Below are 20,852 nucleotides of genomic sequence, written 5' to 3'. Positions count from 1 at the left end.
TATGGTATCTTTTGTGCAAAATATATGACATTTATATTCAAAATATTCCTGGTCTTACAAGGAATCCAGCAATGTCAATTATATTATCCTAACTTTAGTTTGAGGTATTATTTATTAAAATTTAGTGGTTATCCCACACATCTCCTTGGGACGGTTGGTGGGGGGTGGGGGGGAGGGAGGGACCAACCGACCATCTGTTACCGTGTGAAGAATTATTATTTTTTTTATTAACTGAAGATATTTGTTTTAGCTCATAAAATTCATACAAATTACCCGGTCAGAATATAATTTACATTGCTGGAATTCTTATAATTTGGTGATCATTTTGAATATAAACATCATATATTTTGCTTTAAACTTACAATTTTTAGATAAAAATTTTTCTCTAGGTAACTATGTTATCTTTTGTCCAAAATATATGACATTTATATTCAAAATATTCCTGGTCTTACAAGGAATCCAGCAATGTCAATTATATTTTCCTAACTTTAGTTTGAGGTTATCCCACACATCTCCTTGGGACGGTTGGTGGGGGGGGGGAGGGAGGGACCGACCGACCATCTGTTAGCCGGCTGTGTAGTGTGAGAGGGGGAGGGAGTTGAGTCCATTATTTGAATGGACATTAACTTGGCGACTGTATTTCTCTATTTCTCTTAAGTATTAATTGTGTGCATGTACCATCATAAAATTAAGATGTTATTTTTACTACAACATAGGTATGTGCCTTCAAAAAGTGGAGTTTGGGGGTCGGGCCGGTTTCTATTGGAATTAATCCCATATGTTCTGTTGTTCACTTAACGCGGATTTCACTTAACGCGGGACCCTCTGGGTTCAATTGACCGCGTTAAGTGGGGTACAACTGTACTGATATGCAAATTGAGGATGTATTGGTACACCTTTCTCATTAATTTTATATGATTTACAGAGATTGGAAAATATTCTTAGTAAAATACAGTAAAACAATCATAATAAATAGTGTGTATTGCATTTATTTTTATCAAGGTTAAGTTATACTTCCTGGCTGAACATGGTGATGTCATGGGTTGTATTTGTATCTTACTTATACTTCAGAATTGTTCATACCATTTTTATTTTGAGTTAAGTGTCTGTTATGCAGAACACTTTATAATTGTGGATATACTAATTATTCATCCCTATCATCCTCCCTTTCTCTCTTTTGCTGCAATTTGCTTACTTGCTGTTTTGTGCAACTTCTGCCAATATTAATTGCTTCTATTCTTCTGCTTGTGGTGGTTTGGTGGCACTTTTTGCACCTGTCTTGTTGCTTAAAATTTTACTCTTGCCTAATATTGCCAAATTATATTATTGCCCTTCTAATTTGCACTTACTTATGTAAATTTTTGTTTCTTTGTAATGCCTTTTCTCTACTTGGTTGCAATTCAATCATGCCTTTTATTTCATGCTCTTGAATCTTTATATCTTTTGTCTACTGGATATATTTAATGCATGCTTTATCTTCACTACTGTTGCCAATCTCTTTTTAATTGTAAATTTTTTTTCTGTAAAACTATACTGGTAATACATGGTAAAAAATTGCTTTAATATCTTCTATGACATCTTTGGTGTACCAATGCTTTTGCAATGGCTACTGCGGCTGTTCTGCTGCTGCTTTTGCTGCTATACAGGTTAAATCCTCACAGAGTGCCAAAAAGGCAGCCTCGCTGCGTGCCAAATTCGAGAAGTGGGAATCAGAGGTTGAGCGCAACAACGAGTACAACCGTGGTGAGGCTCCCGAAGGTGAAGAAGAAGGTATGCCATCTATTGACACCGCCCGTAACCTCCGTGCCATGTTTGAGAACAAGGCCCAGGAGGCATCCCGGCCGGTTACTAATCATCCTAAGGTCAAGATCAACAGATTTGTGGTGAGTACTGAATTCTGATACAGTAATATCTCCGTTAGTTGGAATCCCTCAAACCCGGAACTCTTCCATAGCCGGAATCTAAATTTTCTTGGAAAATCGTTCCCAAAGCCAAAATTTTCCGGAAAATTCTGGCCTTGGGAGCGGTTTTCCGGGAAAATTCCGAGAAAATTTTCCTGGTACCCGGAAAATTCCGGGGATGGTGAAGTTTTTTCCAGGGTTTGAGAGATGAAAATCAGATGGATTTTCTGGAAATTCTGAGAAAATTTTCTGTTACCCGTAAAATTCCGGGGATGAGGGAAATTTTTCCAGGTGCGAGAGATGATATAATGGGCAATTTCTGGAACTTCCGAGAAAATTTTTCCATTACCCGGAAAATTCCAGGGATGAGGGATTTTTTTCCGTCTTTGATAGAGTCGTCTCGTTACCCGGAAATCTCTTGTTCCCGGAAGTGCTCTGCACCAATTGTTCCGGCTAATGGAGATATCACTGTATTTCTCTTTTATATATAAGTATTGGTGATTTCAAATATTTTCAATTGATATATTTTATTTTCCGAGTCATACTGTATATAATATTAATATTTTGTGGTATGTTATACAGTACTGTACATTATATCTAATATTGGTTCAAATAATATATATATATATACAGTATATATGTATATATATATATATATACGAGCACTTCATGAACAAATTTATGTAAATGCACTGTATGAAGATTTCTCTAGTTTAATTACAACTTTGAAAATGTAAGCGACCATTTATATCAATCCCAGTCTCCAGTATATTTCATATTTATATTAATAAATATTCACTTCGTAATACTGTACTTGAAACTTACTCTTGTACTATGTGGAACAAAATATTTGTAAATTTTTTCCTTTTTTGCCTTAAAATTGCTGTACTGCATCTTCCTGATAAATGTTTTTTAATCTTCCTGTAAGTTTCTCCTTAATATCAAAACTTTGTTCAGTATTTACTGTACATATCATGTCTTTGGGCCACTGTAGTGAGGTGTAATGTTCAGTGGTTACATGTAACTAGAGTACTGATAGGATGAATGAAGGTATTTTATAAGTTCACCTTTAATACTAATACTGTAGTTATGATGAAAGTGTGTATATATTTACTGTATATGTATTGCATATCTTCATATTGATAACAATTGTACTAATAATATCTTTAATATGTAGCTTGTATCTTAACTGTTGTGTGCTGAAGTAAATTGTCACAGATCCACAGAATGTGTGTATTTGTGTGCACATTTTATACATACCTTTCTAAAGGCTCTTAGTGAAATTTTGCTTGTCTTGAGAACTTTATTTAAAGAAAAATCTTTCTTGGAAGTGACAGTTTGCAAAGTAAAAATAGGTTATTGTTTGCCCTAACATACCTTGTTTAGAAGTACTGTATAGTATTTACATGAGAAACCAAGCAGTATCTGTCTGAGTGACTCTAATCAGGTACTGCATGCCAAGAATATTTTCTACTGAACTATCAGCTTCTTGAGGGCATGACACCATAAGATTTTTTTTTTTCATTCCTAACTTTTAGGTGAATAGTTTGCATTGTTCACTACCAAATAACCGGTTAAGTAGTGGAACTATGTGATTAACATTGTACTAACTAGACATTATACCAAGTTCTGTGTTGAGTGACTAAACCAGCCTCCCAGCTCAGCAACACACTGGAATAAGGGCCCAAGACCTCCATCCCAGCTGCTACCTGTTTTGTTATAAGTGTGATTAGACCAACAGATACCTGGTAACCTGAATAATGTATCAGAGTGAAGGGGGATCTATGAGCATAACATCACAACCAGCTTATAGTAACCTGGTAAACTTCATCTGGAAATGTGGCCTTATCCATCTTCAAGTAAGACTAGCTGATTTTCATAGTCCAGTATCCTCAATTACAAGTCATCAAGAATGGAATTTCTTATTACACCACATATGGAAGTAACTTTCAAGAGAGCAAAAGACTAGACTGGATCTAGCCTGACCTGTCCAGCATTGCTATGGTTGTGTGTGACCCTTGTGCTTTATTTTAGGCATCAACTAGTGGTGTCACTGTAAACTAACTCTCTTTGTTTTGCATTTTGCTTTTGTAATTTATAAAATGGTATCTCTTCCTTCTTTCTGCCATGGAAACTTTTTTTTACTATATTAGTGTTGTAATTAACTTCTTTGCTTCCTTTTTGGAAGACAGGTTATGTACAAATTCTGACAAATTTGACCTTGACAAAAAGCAATGACCTTAATAGTATAGCCACAGTATATAGAACTGTTCAATGGCAACTAAAACTGTGTTAGGAACAACAAAATAGGCTCAGTCACCAATTACTGCAAGCCTTTTTTTAAGTCAAAGGAAATTTTTTGTTTCAAACCTAGGATCCCTCAGAACTGAGTACAGTACTGTATATTGTTAGCAAAGAGAGGATTAAAGACTGATCCATTTGGGTTTCATTTCATATAATTTCTGCCCAATGCCTGTCCATTTGGCTCATTGTTCTTGGCCCAAACTGAGCAGGGTGGAACTGTGTTGGTGTTTTGTTTTCATATTATTAAAGTACAGTAGTACATCAATATATCTGAGTAATTGAGGAGGCCCCAGTGTAGAAAATGCAAAAGCACTTGGTAAATGATATTGTAGTCTATTACTGTGTACAGCTGCATATTCCCTGGTTTGTTCATTAATCAATTGTTTAAGTGTACGAGTAGCCAAATCAAGCCATCATGTATCACTCAAAGAAAATAAATAACATTGTTAGGAAGGTATTTCCATATCAAATACTATACAGTAAGTTATATTGACCCTGTTGAAAGTTGATTTGCTGAAAGTTTTCTCTCCAGGTACACATCCTGAGTGAGTACAGTATAGTACCTTCCGATACAGCTTATCCTTTTATTTTAAAGTCAAATTACTTGTACAAGTTATATAACTTTTTTCTTATGTTTTGAAGATTTTATATTAATCATGATGAACCACACACCATAAGAGGCTATTCATACATGAATATAATATTGGTTTTAATTAATAAACCTGGCGAATGCGGCAACGTCCCGAATCCCCGCCACCCCTAGCCTGTTTATATATGCAGTATCTTAGCTCTCATAAGCCCACAGCAAATCTGATTTAGACTACTGCACAGTATTCAGTGAGCAAGGGTTGTTCTTTTCATAATTTTTTTTTATTTGTATTTACCTATTTGTTAAAATACTTACTGTACATAATTTTACCCATTTCTTAAAACCCTCAAGTATCCCTGTTAAAGACGATACGTTTTCTATATAAAAAGTTCATGTAAATGAGTGTAGGTAGTTAGGTGTGTCGCACTGATACAATATGTTAGAAGGCAGGATTCAGATCAAGACCCACTCGCAGACGTTCAACCACACATCCAGACAAATGCTGGATTTTATGGACTTTTTTAAATATTTCTAGTGAATAAAGAGGCGATCTGGAGCACCCCAAAGAGTCCTAAAACAGCAAGTTTCATGTGGAGAAGTTTATTGTAAATACAAAATGTAGACAGTTGTATAAAACCTGCAACAGGACTCTTTTAAAGGAACACTATATTCATTATTTGTGAATAGGATTACATCAGTTTTTTCTCTTTCACTTGTGGTTTTACATCGTTTTAAAATAAGGTTTGCTTTTTACAAAGTCAGATCTTTCAGCTGTTGTACAAAGTAATGCTTGATAACGATGAGAGAAATGAGTTTACCAAAAGTTCACCACTAGTAGTTGATGTAACTAACCCCACATACAAGATATTAGTGGTCTGTAGTTGACACTTCACCTCCCATTCTCAGTGAAAACCAGCCACAGCTTCCTTGGAGCCTATTGTCCATCATCGCTATTGAGTGGCAGTCGTAGATCTACAGGTACTTGACTTCTATCAACGACATGACAAGCATAGCAGTTGCCAGTATTGTATCACTACTATCACCTAAGAATGGATCATTGCTATGGAAGCAACAATGTATTGTCTTGAAAAGAAAAATTAGAGCTACCATGACTGAGGAATGGATGTAATTACACTAAACTCCTTCCAGGATATTATAGTCTTAGAGGAATATAAAAAAATAAATAAAAATATTGAAGTACTGTACAGTATACTACTATGCAGTACTGTATTACAAAGTTATGCTACTTGCTCAAAATTCAATAACTGAACAGTTTGTTTGAATTAATACCACAGAAAATTTGTATTCATGTGTTAAATATGCATGCCTCACAATATCAGAATAATTGACACCCGTTATGAATTTAGTATTCTAGAATTATGAGCTGAAAAATTCAAGCTTTACTGTATAGGGAGGCAGGAAATGTGAATAACATTTTATTAATGTGAACCAAATTCATGCCAGCAAAAGTCTTTGTAATGGAAAGTTCTGGATCGTCATGTGGGACTCCTACGTAATTGAATGAAGATTATTATTGATTTATATTATTACAGTATTGATATATATTTTTTTTTTACTTACAGATATCTGTCTTGTGTTGTTTGTATGTATGATACACTTCAGTAAAATACTACTATATGCTCTTTGAGAGTGTTTCAACATAGAGTAAAAACCCCTATAAATTGGCACATAGGAGCTGAGACCTTGCTGAGTAATGGAATTTGCCAAATTATCAGTAATGAGCCTATACAGTATATACAATCTTAACAAAATAAAAACATTTGTACAGTATTAGGTACTTATCAATAGCAAGGAGAAATTTTTTGTTGAGCTTGTATTAGACGGACAAACTGTATTGTATTTTGTATTGTGTGCAACACTTGACAGTACAGTAAATTGTTCTGACAAACTTAACACTATTGTATGTACTGTACACTTTATACATAACAGTAACACTTCACAGGCACTTAATCACTGTCAGGTCTAACCATGACGAGAGGCACATGTAAACTGAAGCTCACTGTGGGCTGGCTTGCCGAATTCTCGCTCATAACTCGGCTCCTGCCGACATAGCGCAAATTTGCCAACTTCACGAAGATGTAACAGTTATGCGGTGCTGTACCGACTTATCGGATGTCAAGTAATGGGGGTTTTACTGTATATTGAAATATAAAATGAATATCTATAGTCAGTATTTTTACAAATGAAGAAAAAACATTATGATCTTTTTTGGTTGCCAGGCAGAGTTTACTAATGTCAGTTTCTCTATAATAGGTAGAATTGGTCACAGTTATCTAAAGACCACTTGATCTTGCTAAAGAATTTTTGGTCAGATTTAAGCGAATTACACACTGTAGAAAATTGCTTAAGTTGGATACTAGATATAGTGTCTCTGACCTTAAATGATTATTCCCATTATGTAATGTTATTGATTATGAAAGTTTTGAAACATGTACTGTATATCATTTGTGAATTAAGCAGATTGTTTTGTATCACTGTAAGGGGTAAATGTTTTCCTTATATACGACAATTATTAGTGTTTAGTGAATATGCAGGGGATTGCTCAGTAAAACCTCGTTGGTTTTTATCATGATGAGGGAGCACAGATTTCAGTTCTGTATAAATATTTTGTTAAACACATTATGGCACTAGCACTTAAAAACTTGCAGCTGTGTGATATATACAGTATGTGACATACAAATGTATGGAACTTGTATTTCTTAGGGGTAAAAGAAAACAATAATTATCCCTCCCAGTTGAATATTCCCCATAATTTTTTAAAGTAATGTTGGTTACTGTATGTTTTTTTTATTGGTGATACTGTAAGAGCTTGTGTGTGTGTGTGGAGCATTTGCACAATTGTAATTCATATTCAAATAAACAACTTTTATAAATATCAATGATTTTTTGGGTAAAGTGACAGTGAACTTAAAGAATGTAGATATCTTAAATTTGTTGTTTAATTACTTGCATGAGAAATGTCAACCTTTTTAATGCAAAATTGTACATTCTGGAGATAACTATAAATTTTAATGCTTTTTATGGCTAAACTTTGAGGTATATATTTACAAATTTTCAGTAATGATTACACAAAAATTGAGTATTGTACCCCAGAATGAACTAAACAATTTTAATAAAAACATATATTATTGGTTTTTATAGGAAAATGCCAGTTCGCTGCCAATGCATCACCATAAGTGGTGCTATAATTCATGCGTCAGAATTGTCCATAGCTGGTCACCCTGATGCCTGCAATTTACAGATCCACACAAAAAATACTGGTTTCTTTAAATATTTCTTTAATATCCACAGTTTTCACCTTGTGTACATTCTTGATCATCCCACTTCATGTTGTACTGAGTGACCAGAAGGCATCTTAGGTCTCTGTAGCCAGATATTAAACCTTGCACACACTGCTTACCATTACATAATTGTTTTATGAAGTGATCTTTTATGTTTACAGTAAATTATATACCAAAACAGTGTAGTAGAGTATCATTTAGATGTGAAGATGTAATTTTTCATTTTTTATATCACTCAAGCATGCATAAAACACATATTTGCAATGTAAATCAAGTAATTTGCCGGTAGAGTGAATATACATTTACGGTATATAGTAACGGAGTAAATTCTCAGGATTTGGAAAATTGGCATATTTTGGATGTTTTGGGATTATTGGACAAAAATTTATAATCTTGGCAAAGGCTTGAAATCTTGAATGCCTCGAATGAAAATACTTATATAGAAGTCCATGTGACGCATTTTCACATGAGCAAAGTGAGGTGCTGCCTGGGTTATTTCCCACTTCAGCATCTGATTAAGGATGCTGTCTGCCTGACACCTCTCATTCATATCCCATTGTGTCATGTGTTCCATAAGCACAGAGTCTGTCATTTCTGCTCAGCCTCAGCCACAAATTCTACTATTAGTGTTCAAGCTATGTTTTCCAGTGGTGGTTCTGTTTATTTTTAGGTTAGGTTGTATATCAGAAAACTTGAAAATATAAATGCATTCATTGCAGGATTCCACCCTCCTCCAAATCCTCTCATGAACTACTACTTCCATCATTGCATTGAGTGTGTGTAGTTTCCTCTTACCTACAATTTGTTTTATTCCAAAATTATGAGGGTTTACTGTATAGTTAAGTGACAGCATAAAAAGTACTCAAAGAGTTTAGGGGGTTTTGATTTGGCCCTTTTAACAATCATCTTTATTTCTTGTACACTACTTATACATCATTTCTTGTAAACTACTTACTGCACACAGTATAAGAGATTGTAATCAAAAGTACATTTTGTGGATACAGTATATTTATTTATTATTATTATTTATTTATTTATTTATATTTTATTTTATTATTTTTTTTTTTGGGGGGGGGGACATATTAGCTTTTTCATTAACATAATAGGTATACCAGCTTTTAGAACATTTTATCTATAATGAGCATGTTTGTTGTTGGCTTGCAAACAATCAAATGCACAAAAACAAACAAATCAAAATTTTTCCCTTTTTTTAAACTACTGTACAGTATATGTTACACTGCTTAAGAAGTAAGAAATAATATTCTGACTAGAGATACCGTAGCCATATAAAAGGAACTGTATTGCCATATAGCATATATTTTATGTTGATTTATGAAATATAAGAGAAATTTACCCTCTAGAAATAACAAGTATGCTGTAATCAGAACCCAGTAGTATATAACTCATTAATAGTACAGCAGGACACCTATCACTGTAACATCATACAGAAAACAAATTACATCCCTCCTTATGTGATAGAAATAATTTCATCATTCATGCATTTTGAGTAACACGATCATGTTTGCTGTAAGACTGCTGCTATCAATGTGTTGTATACAGTATGTTAAAATTTGATATTTTATGTAGTTATCAACTTTGTATTTAAATTGATTAATAAATTATTATATTAAGGGAATGTGTATAGACCCAACTATGTTTATCATCTGCCAGGAGAGACTGAGACATGGTAAGAATGACAAATTTGGTGAAGAGTAGTTTTAGTGTTTGTGAATACTTTCATGTCTAATATGTGGAGTGTGAAGGAATTTTTATTAATGTATGTTTTTTATAATATTTTTTTGTAAATTTTGGGGGCATTTTTTTTAAATCTGGGCCCAAGCTGGGCCCAAGAGTAGTATAAAAGGTACTGTACTTTGCTTTATTTGTGATGTTAATATACATACACGGTGTTTCAGAAATACTGTACATTTCATAATTCTAGGGGTGTATTTCTGAGATATACATAAGGATAAATGACTCCATGACCAATAGTGTCAATACCCAACAGCTTAGGAGTTATGGGGTACATGGCCGCGAATCGCCATCCGCAAATAACATTTGCGGACTGGGGAGGGGGGGATTTTTTACATGTGTACAAAGAAATGTATATTCCCTTTATGTGTTTGCCCCTAGGACAATTATTTCTTTTACTTGTAGTATTGTATATGTGTGAAGACACACACATACAAATAAATAATAATTGGAAAATCTTTTCACAAAGAATCGGAAACAAATTTATTAAAAATGTGACAGTCTACCCTCTAGTCCGTGCTCTATTAAAAAAGTACTGTAATAGAGAACGGACTTGAGGGTAGACTCGACTCACATTGTTAATAAATTTCTTTCTGATTATTTGAGAGTATTTTCCAATTACTATTTATTTGTTTGTGTTTTGTTTGTGTGTTCACACACACACACACATATTTACAATACAGGCAAAGGAAATTACTGGCTCTATAACGATTGGCTCCCTGTCCCAGCCGCAAAATTGCCGACAACTTTGAAACTACCCACAGACATTCTTGGGTACATCCAGGGTGTCATCCGCGAATAACCGGGTGGGGTAATCCCTTTAAAAAAAAAAAAAAAAAAAAAGTAGACGTGAATGACATTTAGGTCAGGTGGTCGAGGTGGCCATGAAACAGTGCTGTCAAGCCCTATCCACCTGCCAGGATACCCAACATTTAGGAATTTCATTGGTACTAGAGAAAAGTGAGTTGGGGCACCATCATGCATTTTTCACAGTTGTTGACATATCCTGATGGACACATCCTCAAGCATCACTGGCAAAGTGTCCTCAAAAAAATGTGTGTCTTTGTTTTACCTGTCAGTCACTGGGGTAGCAGACATGGGTCAATAAGGTGGTCACCAATAATACCGGCCCAAACATTGATTGCTAATTGCACCTGATGAGACGTATGTGTCACTGGATGTGGATTATCAACAGACCCACTTACAGTACGTACTTTAAATAGGGTTTGATATTTTATGTATTATGTCTACAGTATAAACTTACTGCAGTACTCTCCAACCAATTTTGTGTTATAATTCTAAAACTCGGGGAGTATTGGCACTATATGGTCAATGTCAAGGAGTCATTTATCCTTATATTGTGTATGTCAGGAATACACCCTCCTAATTATGAAATCTATTTCTAAAACACCCTGTAGTAGATTTTGCATACTAACTGTGTGTACTATTTGAATTCTAATTTAAACTGTACTCAACAAATTTAGGAACAGGAAATAAGAGAATCATTAAAAATTAATGAAGAGAATAATTTTTTTACAAAGTAAAATACCATAGCGAAACTAGAAGTGAATTCTCACTTCAATCTTTCTCATTTGGACAAAGTTTTCTTAATAACAACAGTAATTGTGTATAGTTATGAAGCAAGTAAATTATACACCTGTCACCTTATTTAGAAATCAAATCACATGTCCTATGCCCATTCTAACAATGTTAAGTACAGCATTATGTAAACAATACCATAACCCATATATATTTTGTTTAGAAATTTATACTTCCTATATTCATTGTAAAACACTTGTACAATTATCAGATTGTGGTGATAAACCTAATAACCTTGCACAATGTAAACATGCACTGTACACAGGCACAATGTAGAATACCACATTATCAATATAAAGCATTATAAAACACGACGTACCCATCTATAGTACAGTACAGTGTTATGAACCACACTACCCATGTACAGTACAGTGTTATGAACCAAACTACTCATATACAGTTCATTGTAAATTTGTAATGAACCACAGTACCCATGTGTAGTAGAGGTAGCAACTGTAGTCACATCAATATTTTTAACAGTGCAGTAATTAGGTGAGGACCTCAACTGTTGAGAAAGATTATTAAATTCAACTTCAAGATTTACCGATACGAAAAAAAGGGAGGTAATCTGTTCTTGATCCTAAATTGTGTCCATGCATGGTTTGGCTAAGCATGATACTATGTGGTACAGTATACAGAAGGGGACTTACATGGTTATGGGATAAGAATTGATTCACAGTTCACTGATGTCAAAATGTTTGTATCAATTGTCTGTTTGATTGTTTTACTAGGGAGATAGAATTTTGCCTGCTAATTTGTCAACAAGACTTATAAGGAGTTAGTTGGTTATATTTGAACTTTGATGAAGAACTTTGATGAAGATAGTTTTATACAGTTAGTGTATGTTTATTTGGATGCTAATAGGACAAGCAGCATGTCATAGTATTTTGAAATTTTACTTGTTCGTATTCATAACTACAATACAATACCTGTACATAAATTGTTTTAGGGTTACTATTTAAAATTTTTGATAATATACAGTTTTGCAGTTATAAAGTATTGAGGTATTGTATGTGTACAAGAGGGTATTTTTACATTAATTTTATTACAGGTAGTCCCTGAGTATGAACAGGTTATGTTCCTGGACCCTGTAAGTGCAGGTGTATGTAAGTTGGGGACTGCTTAGTAGGTCAGCAAGAGAATAGGAAACAGTAATGAAAACTTTGATCAAAGGGAAAAAGAATACTAGCTTGGTAGCTCTGAAATTTTATTCCCATGAGCAATTTTTATATGAAAATATAGGAAATGTTTTAGTTGGTATAGTTATGAATTATCATTGCCAAGAACATTAGTACCGTTCCAGTTTGATGTTGGATTAACTTGTCTTTGTCTTTGAATCCATAATTTGTGTGTGATCCATACAGATTCATAGGTTATTTTTATTTTTCCAAAGCATTTCAGACTATTGAAGAGGCCATTATATTTTTGGTTAAGATGTGGAAATTACTGCTTTGTGATAGGCCTTCTAGATGTGAATAATTGTTAAAATGGTGCACTGTACTGGTGTTACTACATTATTGTTGCTTGCATCATACTGTATAGTGAATCATACATGGGAAATTGATTTTATAGGCTATGGAAATTTTATTTAATATTTTTTTTTTTACTAGTTTTGTCAGTTTGGATATTGAATTGAATGCTTTTCAGTTCTTTCACTGTAAGGCAGGGTACTAACTTCTTGCCAAGTCTTGGGTAGTACTGTACAGGATTAGGTCGAAGATTCTTAGAACTAGTTGAAGGTAGTTAAATTGATGGTCAATATTTGTTAACGTTGGGCAAGTTTTAGGCACAGTAATTACCATAAGAATACGTTGAGGTATAGTCAAGATAGTGTTCCTAAACCTGGAGCATCTCAAACTTGGTAATGTGGTTTGTCGATATCAACAGAATTTTAACACAAGATAAATCTAATCTCCATTAGGGAGATATTTGACAAGAGGATCACATTTAATGTACTTTTGAAGAAATTAGGTGAATGAAACAGATTTTATGCAATTTAAATGAATGAACAAAAGTTAGTAATGAACACAATTTTCTAGGGTGGTGGGGGGGACAAATGTATGCGGTGTAATCGCACTGTATATGCCATGGAGAGACTGGAAGTTGCAGGGCGTGTACTTCACAAGAACTGCTTCAAGTGCTGCAAGTGTAATACTACTCTTAGGTGAGTGTTATGTAATGTGTACAATGCAGAATTACTTTGAGTGCTGTAAATGTTACATGAAACCCTTTGTTAGTAACTGCTGTGTGTCATTGGCAGCTCGGTGTCAAGTGATTTTAGTTAATTTTACTGTTTTACAAAATTTGGCTCAAGTTGTAAATGGAAATCATTATTAGCTGTTAATAATATAATATTGTTTATGTATTTTGACAGTTTGAATGTAAACTGCTCAAGTTTTACATGATAATTTTATCATAAGAGCCACATTTGCCATCACTAATTTTAATGTTATTACAGTACCTTCATGAACATTATATTTTTCACATGGATACTCTATCTTTTATTTGTTGGGTAAATACTGTGTTTGGAGAAGACGTGCTTTTATTCGTTTTAAAACAAGGTCTGAAAAAAATGCATTAGCATTCCATATAAGCTATGCTACTATAATTTACTTAGCAACCCGACTGAAATGTTCATTTTTAAATTGAATATAATTTGTTCACTCATACATGTCTCAAAACCTAATGTGATAGGTGAATTTGAATGAACCACCCAAATTATTATTAAGTCAAAAACTATGTGAAAAAACCTATCTCCTAAACTAAGATTTGTTTTGTTACAAAATTTAATAGAAAACTACCTCAAAGTAAAATAGTAAAATTATCAAGTATAAAGAATTATAGTTTTGTTATTTAGGAGAAAACCATGACACCCTAGGTATTTTCGCACAAAAATGGTCACGTGGGAACGTGATGCCGAGTAGAAATGCCTTAAACACCCGAGAGAGCTGGATAACTCCAAACCTTGTAGATGTATCGAATACATTCATACTTTTTAGATGGTACAGTCTCGTTCAAGATTCTTCAAACACTGCTGGAGACAGCTGGCAACTCAAGGCTGTTTGTTTACTTTAGTAGGTAGTAAAAATTATGAATAAATGTAAAGGTGATCGGTGATTGGTTACTTAATTTCCCGTTACTTAATTTAATGGTTGGGCTTTCTTGTTTCGTATTATATTATACAACGTACTATAGTAAACAATTGACCTTGAGTTGTCAGCTGTCTCCAGCAGTGTTCAAAGAATCTTGAACGAGACTGTACAAAACCTTCAAACAACCAATTCTACATCTACAGTAGTTTATTTTTTTTGTGCATAGTCCTAGTAGAAGAATGATCACCAACTATGCTTCCGAAGTGATGATGGTATAAACAACACGAGCCCATCGGTTCCAGAAAGCACACAGTTAAAATAATGTATCCTTGTTATATTGTCTGGGTCGAATTTTAGATAATCTAATCCTGACTGAATATTGTTACTGGTGCTAATCTGCAAGGACTATTTAGTTGGGTTATTTGTTGTGGCCATAACATTTAGGGTAATGTAACAAATATCCATGTGGTATAACAATGAGATTTAGGACTACATTTGACATCCAGTAGAGGATAGTAACATGGTTAAATTCTATAATGGACCTTTACTTATTTGCTTATACAGTGAACCAGGGCCTTCCATTGAACCAATAAGCTATTCTCTTTTAATAATTATATAGAAAGCATAATTAATTTTTGGAGAATTTGATAGTAGTGTGGCAGTGGTGAAATTTATAGCTGTGGTAGAGTAGGGCCTCATCTTTTAACCTTAAGTATTTGTATGGGGTCGCAGTAATTTCACTAATAAATTAATTAGGCGTAAATCACTATTCCATGTGCGTTTTCTGACAGTATATATGTTTTTGGTCTATTGATGTGATTTTTTTTCCAGTATGAATACATTCTCCATAGGCGGTGACGACATGTACTGCACAACACATTACAAACAAGCTTTTACAGAAAAGGGAACTTATGATGTATTTACTCCTAATAAAGGCAAGTGGACACGAAAAATTGAAGCTACAAATTCCGAATCTCCAAAGAATCAAGAGTAATGGATCTTAACTTTTTAAAAATTATTTGTATCTTATGGAAATCACAGCCAGGCTGTTCTTGAAGTGGACTGTACATAACTTGTTCAGTTGAGGATATGGGGATGTAGCCTTTGAAGATTTTTAAGATCAGCCGTTGAGAGATTGGTGTTCCTCCTTTTGGTGACTCACATTATTTATTTGAAGAGTGACTTTCTCCCTTTCAATGGATTGACATACCCATGTCATCAAAGTTGTCTACAGTGTTGTAATACACCAACATAAATGAAGTGATCAACTCCGTTTTTCTACCCAGAACAAATGGTTACATTGCATAGCATTTCTGGATGTTCAGCTATTTTATCAGTAAAAGACTATGCTTTCACCCTCTGTATCCAGGCAGTCTGATAATTTTATTCCACTTTGTGGTGTAATATTTAGGGCCTTTAATCGTATTAGTGATGATAAATATGTACCTGGTGGTGATGACTGAATGGTCAAGTTGCCAGTGCTAGTTGACAGTGAATGACTTAATGCTGTATGATGTGCCAGTTGTTTGTCTTTCACTGGAGATGATTACTGAATCTAAGAATAATAGTAAGCTCCAACTTCTTGCAATTGTTTTTGCTTTGAATAGAAAACTGACCTTAAACTTCACATATGCCAAAGCATACCTGTCAAAGTTCCACCCCTCTGGATAATACATCCTTCATCCTCAACTGAAACTTGTTATTGTTCCTAATGCTTGTGTAAGAACAGTTACAGTCCACACCAGAACTTGGAGGTGAGTAACTCCATGTCCAGTCAGAAAGGCCTGTGCCACAAGTCCTGTCCAGGAATTTCCTCCTTATATAGGCACGGTTTACCCCCCCATTAGTGCCACCGGCAGATCTGAAAATGACCTCTAATTTCACTTTCAGGCTAAGAAGAAGTGATATCTCTTGGCACTTGTTCAGCAAGTATTCCAGAGAATGTCTGAATCAACGCTTCTCTTGTATAGCCTGACAATTAGTGTAAAGTATAATTTATGTTGCACTTAATGTGTAGCCCATTATAAATCATTTCATTTTACTGTGTGCTTGGTCACATCTGGTCACTTGATGCCACATATGAATTAGACTAGTCATAGCATTTTTTTCTTAACACAATGTAATGTAAGGTCTTGTGCATAGGCAGCTGCCACACCACAAAACTAACTAGAAACATCTTGCAATCCAGCATCACTGGATTCTTGCATGTTGTAAATGATGTGGAAGAAACTCCACTTCTTTAGAGATATATATAATGGTTCTCAAGAGTTTTGGGGATGGTATCAAGACTGTATTAAGTTTCACTGCCACCTGTGACCTGCCTGTAGGAAATATCATTGGCACTTGGTCCTTCTCAGATGGCACAAATATCATAAATCCTGTTATTATTTTTATTTTTATTTTTTTAAAGAGAATTTGCTTTTTGGAGTTATAAAGTATTTCTTTTATGATTTAATATCAAATCAGTTATGAAATTGGGAATTTTCTCTGAATGAAGGATACAGTAATCTCTCCCGAAGAAATCCTGTTTTTTGTCCTTTTTTCTACCTAATTTTAAAATGAAGCAGAGTTCAAATGTAAAACTCTCTCTGTATATATTGAGAATCTTTTACTGTATTCAGTATACATTTGTGCAGTTTTAAATTTTGTATTGTAGAATGTGAGATTATAATACAATTGATATTTGGTTATGCAATACTGATTAGTGGCTTATACGTACTCAGTTTGAAATGCCCATAAATTTTGTATGTTTTTCTGGACAAAATAATAATTGATTTTGTTTATACTGTATATTATTTTCAATTCTGCCTTGCAATTATGCATGTATAGAAATGTATAGAAAATGATACTGAACATGTTATCAAACAAGCAATAGTGGTTGCAGAAACTAGACAGATTTATATGAGTAATGAAAGGGCAATTTAGTTATATGAAGCATTAATACAGTTTTATTTACAATACCTACAGCTTCAGTTGACTAGCAAGAACTGTTGCATTTGATATTTATGGGTACGTATTGTAATTATATAAAAAAATTACATAATCGGGAAGAGTACTTTTCACTGCAGCCTAATGATTCATATTGTCACTTTAACTGACTCAGATGTGCAAAATAGTATTATGGTTATGTAGGATCTAGTAAACCTTATCATATCTTACAATTAATTATCACTATTTGTTAGGCAATGAAATGTACATAATTTTATTTTCATGTGAAGTCTTGAGGATATGTAGAAAGGCCCAAATTTAATGCTGTGTTGTCTTCTCTCACAGATCATATTATTTACTTGATGATGATAAAATTTTTTCAATCGGTTTGGCATGTACAGTATATAGACAGTGCAGGTATACAGGTCAGCATGGGTACAGTGGTACCTCAGTTAACGAGCACAATTTGTTCAAGAAGGTTGCTCGTTAACCAAAACCATTGTTTCAATGGGTTTTTGGGTAATTGGTTCCAGCTCACCGAAAATTGCCTAAAGTCAACAAAAAAGGTAGTAAAGTACACTTACTTTGAGGTGTGTATGCAGAAGGCTCCTGGATGAAGATGATGATGGGAATTAGAATGGGGGTGGAGGAGAAGGGAGAAGAGAAGGCATTGGAGTGGAAGAGAAGTCGCCCCATGGCAGCCATTTCACCCATAAAATTTTAGTTCACTTGGTGTAATTAAAGATTATTTTCTTTAAATCAACACTACACTGCATTATATATTGTCAATATGTAAAATAAATTTCAAAATGACCAATAATTTGACTGGAAACACAGAAAAAAAAGCATTTATGTTGAAGAGAGTCTGAAGCAAGATGTTACCTCCACTGAAAAGACAGAGACTGACGCCTGTATGGTGTGTTGACAGGCTGTTTGGCATGCTAAAAACTAGTTTCCCTGTACTTAAATTATGTTAAATAATTGTTAAAATGACTAAAAATTTTACTATAAGACTTAAAATTATTGAATATTACAAACCTCTTGATATTTACTAAAACAGTAAGGAATTTAAGCCCTTGAACCGATTACTGTATTGGCGGACTAATATGACAGCTAGTGTGCAAGCGAAAACATGTGGAGGGGCGCGTGTAAGGAATTCGTTAATCGAGGGAATGCTCGTTAACCGAAGTTAAGAATCTTATGGAAGGTACGGTAATTCGTTAACCGAGGCGCTCGTTAACCGAGGGATCACTGTATAAACAACACAAGTATACAGTTCAGCATTTGTATAGACAACACAGGTATACGGTATACGTAGACTGTGGAGGTAAACAGTTTCCAAAGTACCGAGACAGTGCAGTTATACAACAATAGTAAGCAGTGAGGCAATTTGACCAAGGGTAGCCAAAAAGCCATCAGATACTTATTTCCAGTTGGGTCCTTCATTTAAATTTATTTTTCCTGTATTCCTTTTATCAGCTTTATATTGTCTATGGTCTTTAAACCTTCATGACTTGTCTCTTGATATATGATAAGTTTATAACTTTGTACACAATTAAATTTGTGCGCCTTAAAACGTACAGTACACACTCGTACATTTCATCAGTCATATTTACTTATGAGTTCAGAATTTGCATCTCATAACTTCATTTCTCTATTAAAAAAAATTATAATTTTTTATTATGTATATAGAAGAACAAAAAGATCTCTTTTTTGGTGTGTGCATTTTCTAAGGTAAAATGAGGAGTTTGATTAATTCCAGAAGTGCAGACACAGTAACCTTGCATTGCTCTGTTTCCCTCTTCTATCATCAGCTTCTAATGTTCTCTAGGCACAGAGAGGCAGGCTGCTCTTATTGTTTACTCCATCTTAATACTCTGTTTATAATGAGTGTTGAACACTATAGTGTACAGCTATTTGAGACAGTTTTGTTCGTTAATTCATTAAAGATGCCACAAGTCACCCATTCTGTGTTGAGCAGTTTTAACCCTGGTTTCAAGAACTGTCTCTCCATCATCACTGTTATTATCATTATCACTGAACTCTGGTGTTACATATAGATCGTCTCACTATCATCACTTGCATCAGCATAATTATCAACCCAGATTTGATTTTTATTATCAATCAATCAATATGGAGAACTGTTTGTCAGTTCAAAACACATTTCTTCACAACTTGAGCCATTGTGGACAACTGGGACATAATGGGAGTGCAACATATACAGTAGTCATTAAATTAACAAAGACAGCAGTACCAACCAAGAATACAAATATATTTTATGGGTCAAAATCTTTAAACATTTTCTTGTGAGATTAGAGACATGTTGGTATTACCATTGAGGGCTTGCCATTACTTGCTGAGTATACTGGGTTCTAGCACTAAATAATAACATAAGAATGGAGGAAACTGCAGCGGGCCTATTGGCCCATACTGGGCAGTCCCATTAACTTTGTATGCTATTAATTTTTCTTTTTACATTTTTATGTCAGAAACAAGAGCAAACATAAGCTATCCTTTCATTCACTCTTTCATTCCTTTTATATTGTATTGACAAAGTATTCAGCTATGAGCAAACTATAGTACCTGTACTTGTGAAAAATTCTTTTTATATCAAGAAGTAGAGCACACTATTCTTCCACTAATTTGCATATCTTCTCCACCTCATGATCAGAAATATACATAAAATTTACATAAGAGTGAAATTTAATAGCTGTAATAGACTTTTCACTTGGTGTATTATGAGGAACATCATAGCTATGACTTGCCTGTCTCTCATTCTCTTCTCAGAATATGAATGTGTTTAATATCTAGTACCAGAAGTCTTGGAAATCTCTACAAAGATTATAATATTCTCATGAATTTATTTGTGAGCATTATATATGGTATGTCACCTAGATAATTCAAGTTCTAATATGAATACAAATGACTTGAAAATATCTCATTCCCTAAACCTATGCAGGGAAAAGTACTGTACAGTACTTTGTATTATGTATAAATAAAATAAAGAAAATTAGGAAAATGTAATTCCTGTAATTGCTATAAACTCGGATCATAATACTGCATTCCTAATTTTAATAATGTGATTTCAAATTCAATTTTAATTTCATTAAAAAAATTATCATTGTGAGGAAGTGTTTGTTTTCAATGTACAGTATAAATGATACTGCTTTATTGTGGTATATGCTCATTACTGTATTATTAATAGATTTAGGAAGAATACTCTTGTAAATTACAGTACTGTACAGTGTACATGTAGGCATGGCTTGCCCCATGATTTTGTTCAACCCAAGAAGCTGCTTTACACAAATTGAACTGATTTCCTCTTAAGTTTTTATTTTAATGGAAACCCTCACATCACTATTCTCATGTGGTGTGAGCCAAATAA

At 34.0% G+C, this 20,852-nt stretch overlaps 1 protein-coding gene across 1 annotated transcript in view; it reads left to right on the top strand.

Moving 5' to 3' along the window:
- LOC121875758 overlaps nt 1-17,322 on the top strand; it is a gene marked incomplete at its 5' end in the record, with an annotated part of 126,700 nt that extends 109,378 nt beyond the window's left edge. The window contains 3 exons of the mRNA XM_042380442.1: nt 1,647-1,883; nt 13,487-13,611; nt 15,371-17,322. Of these exons, the coding sequence (XP_042236376.1) occupies nt 1,647-1,883; nt 13,487-13,611; nt 15,371-15,533 (525 nt within the window). The remainder of the gene's footprint in view (nt 1-1,646; nt 1,884-13,486; nt 13,612-15,370) is intronic.
- Nucleotides 17,323-20,852: the final 3,530 nt, after the last annotated feature.

This window comes from Homarus americanus, unplaced genomic scaffold, assembly GCF_018991925.1.
Source record: "Homarus americanus isolate GMGI-L3 unplaced genomic scaffold, GMGI_Hamer_2.0 scaffold22250, whole genome shotgun sequence".
Lineage (NCBI taxonomy): Eukaryota > Metazoa > Arthropoda > Malacostraca > Decapoda > Nephropidae > Homarus > Homarus americanus.
This window is presented reverse-complemented; position numbering and strand designations above follow the sequence as displayed.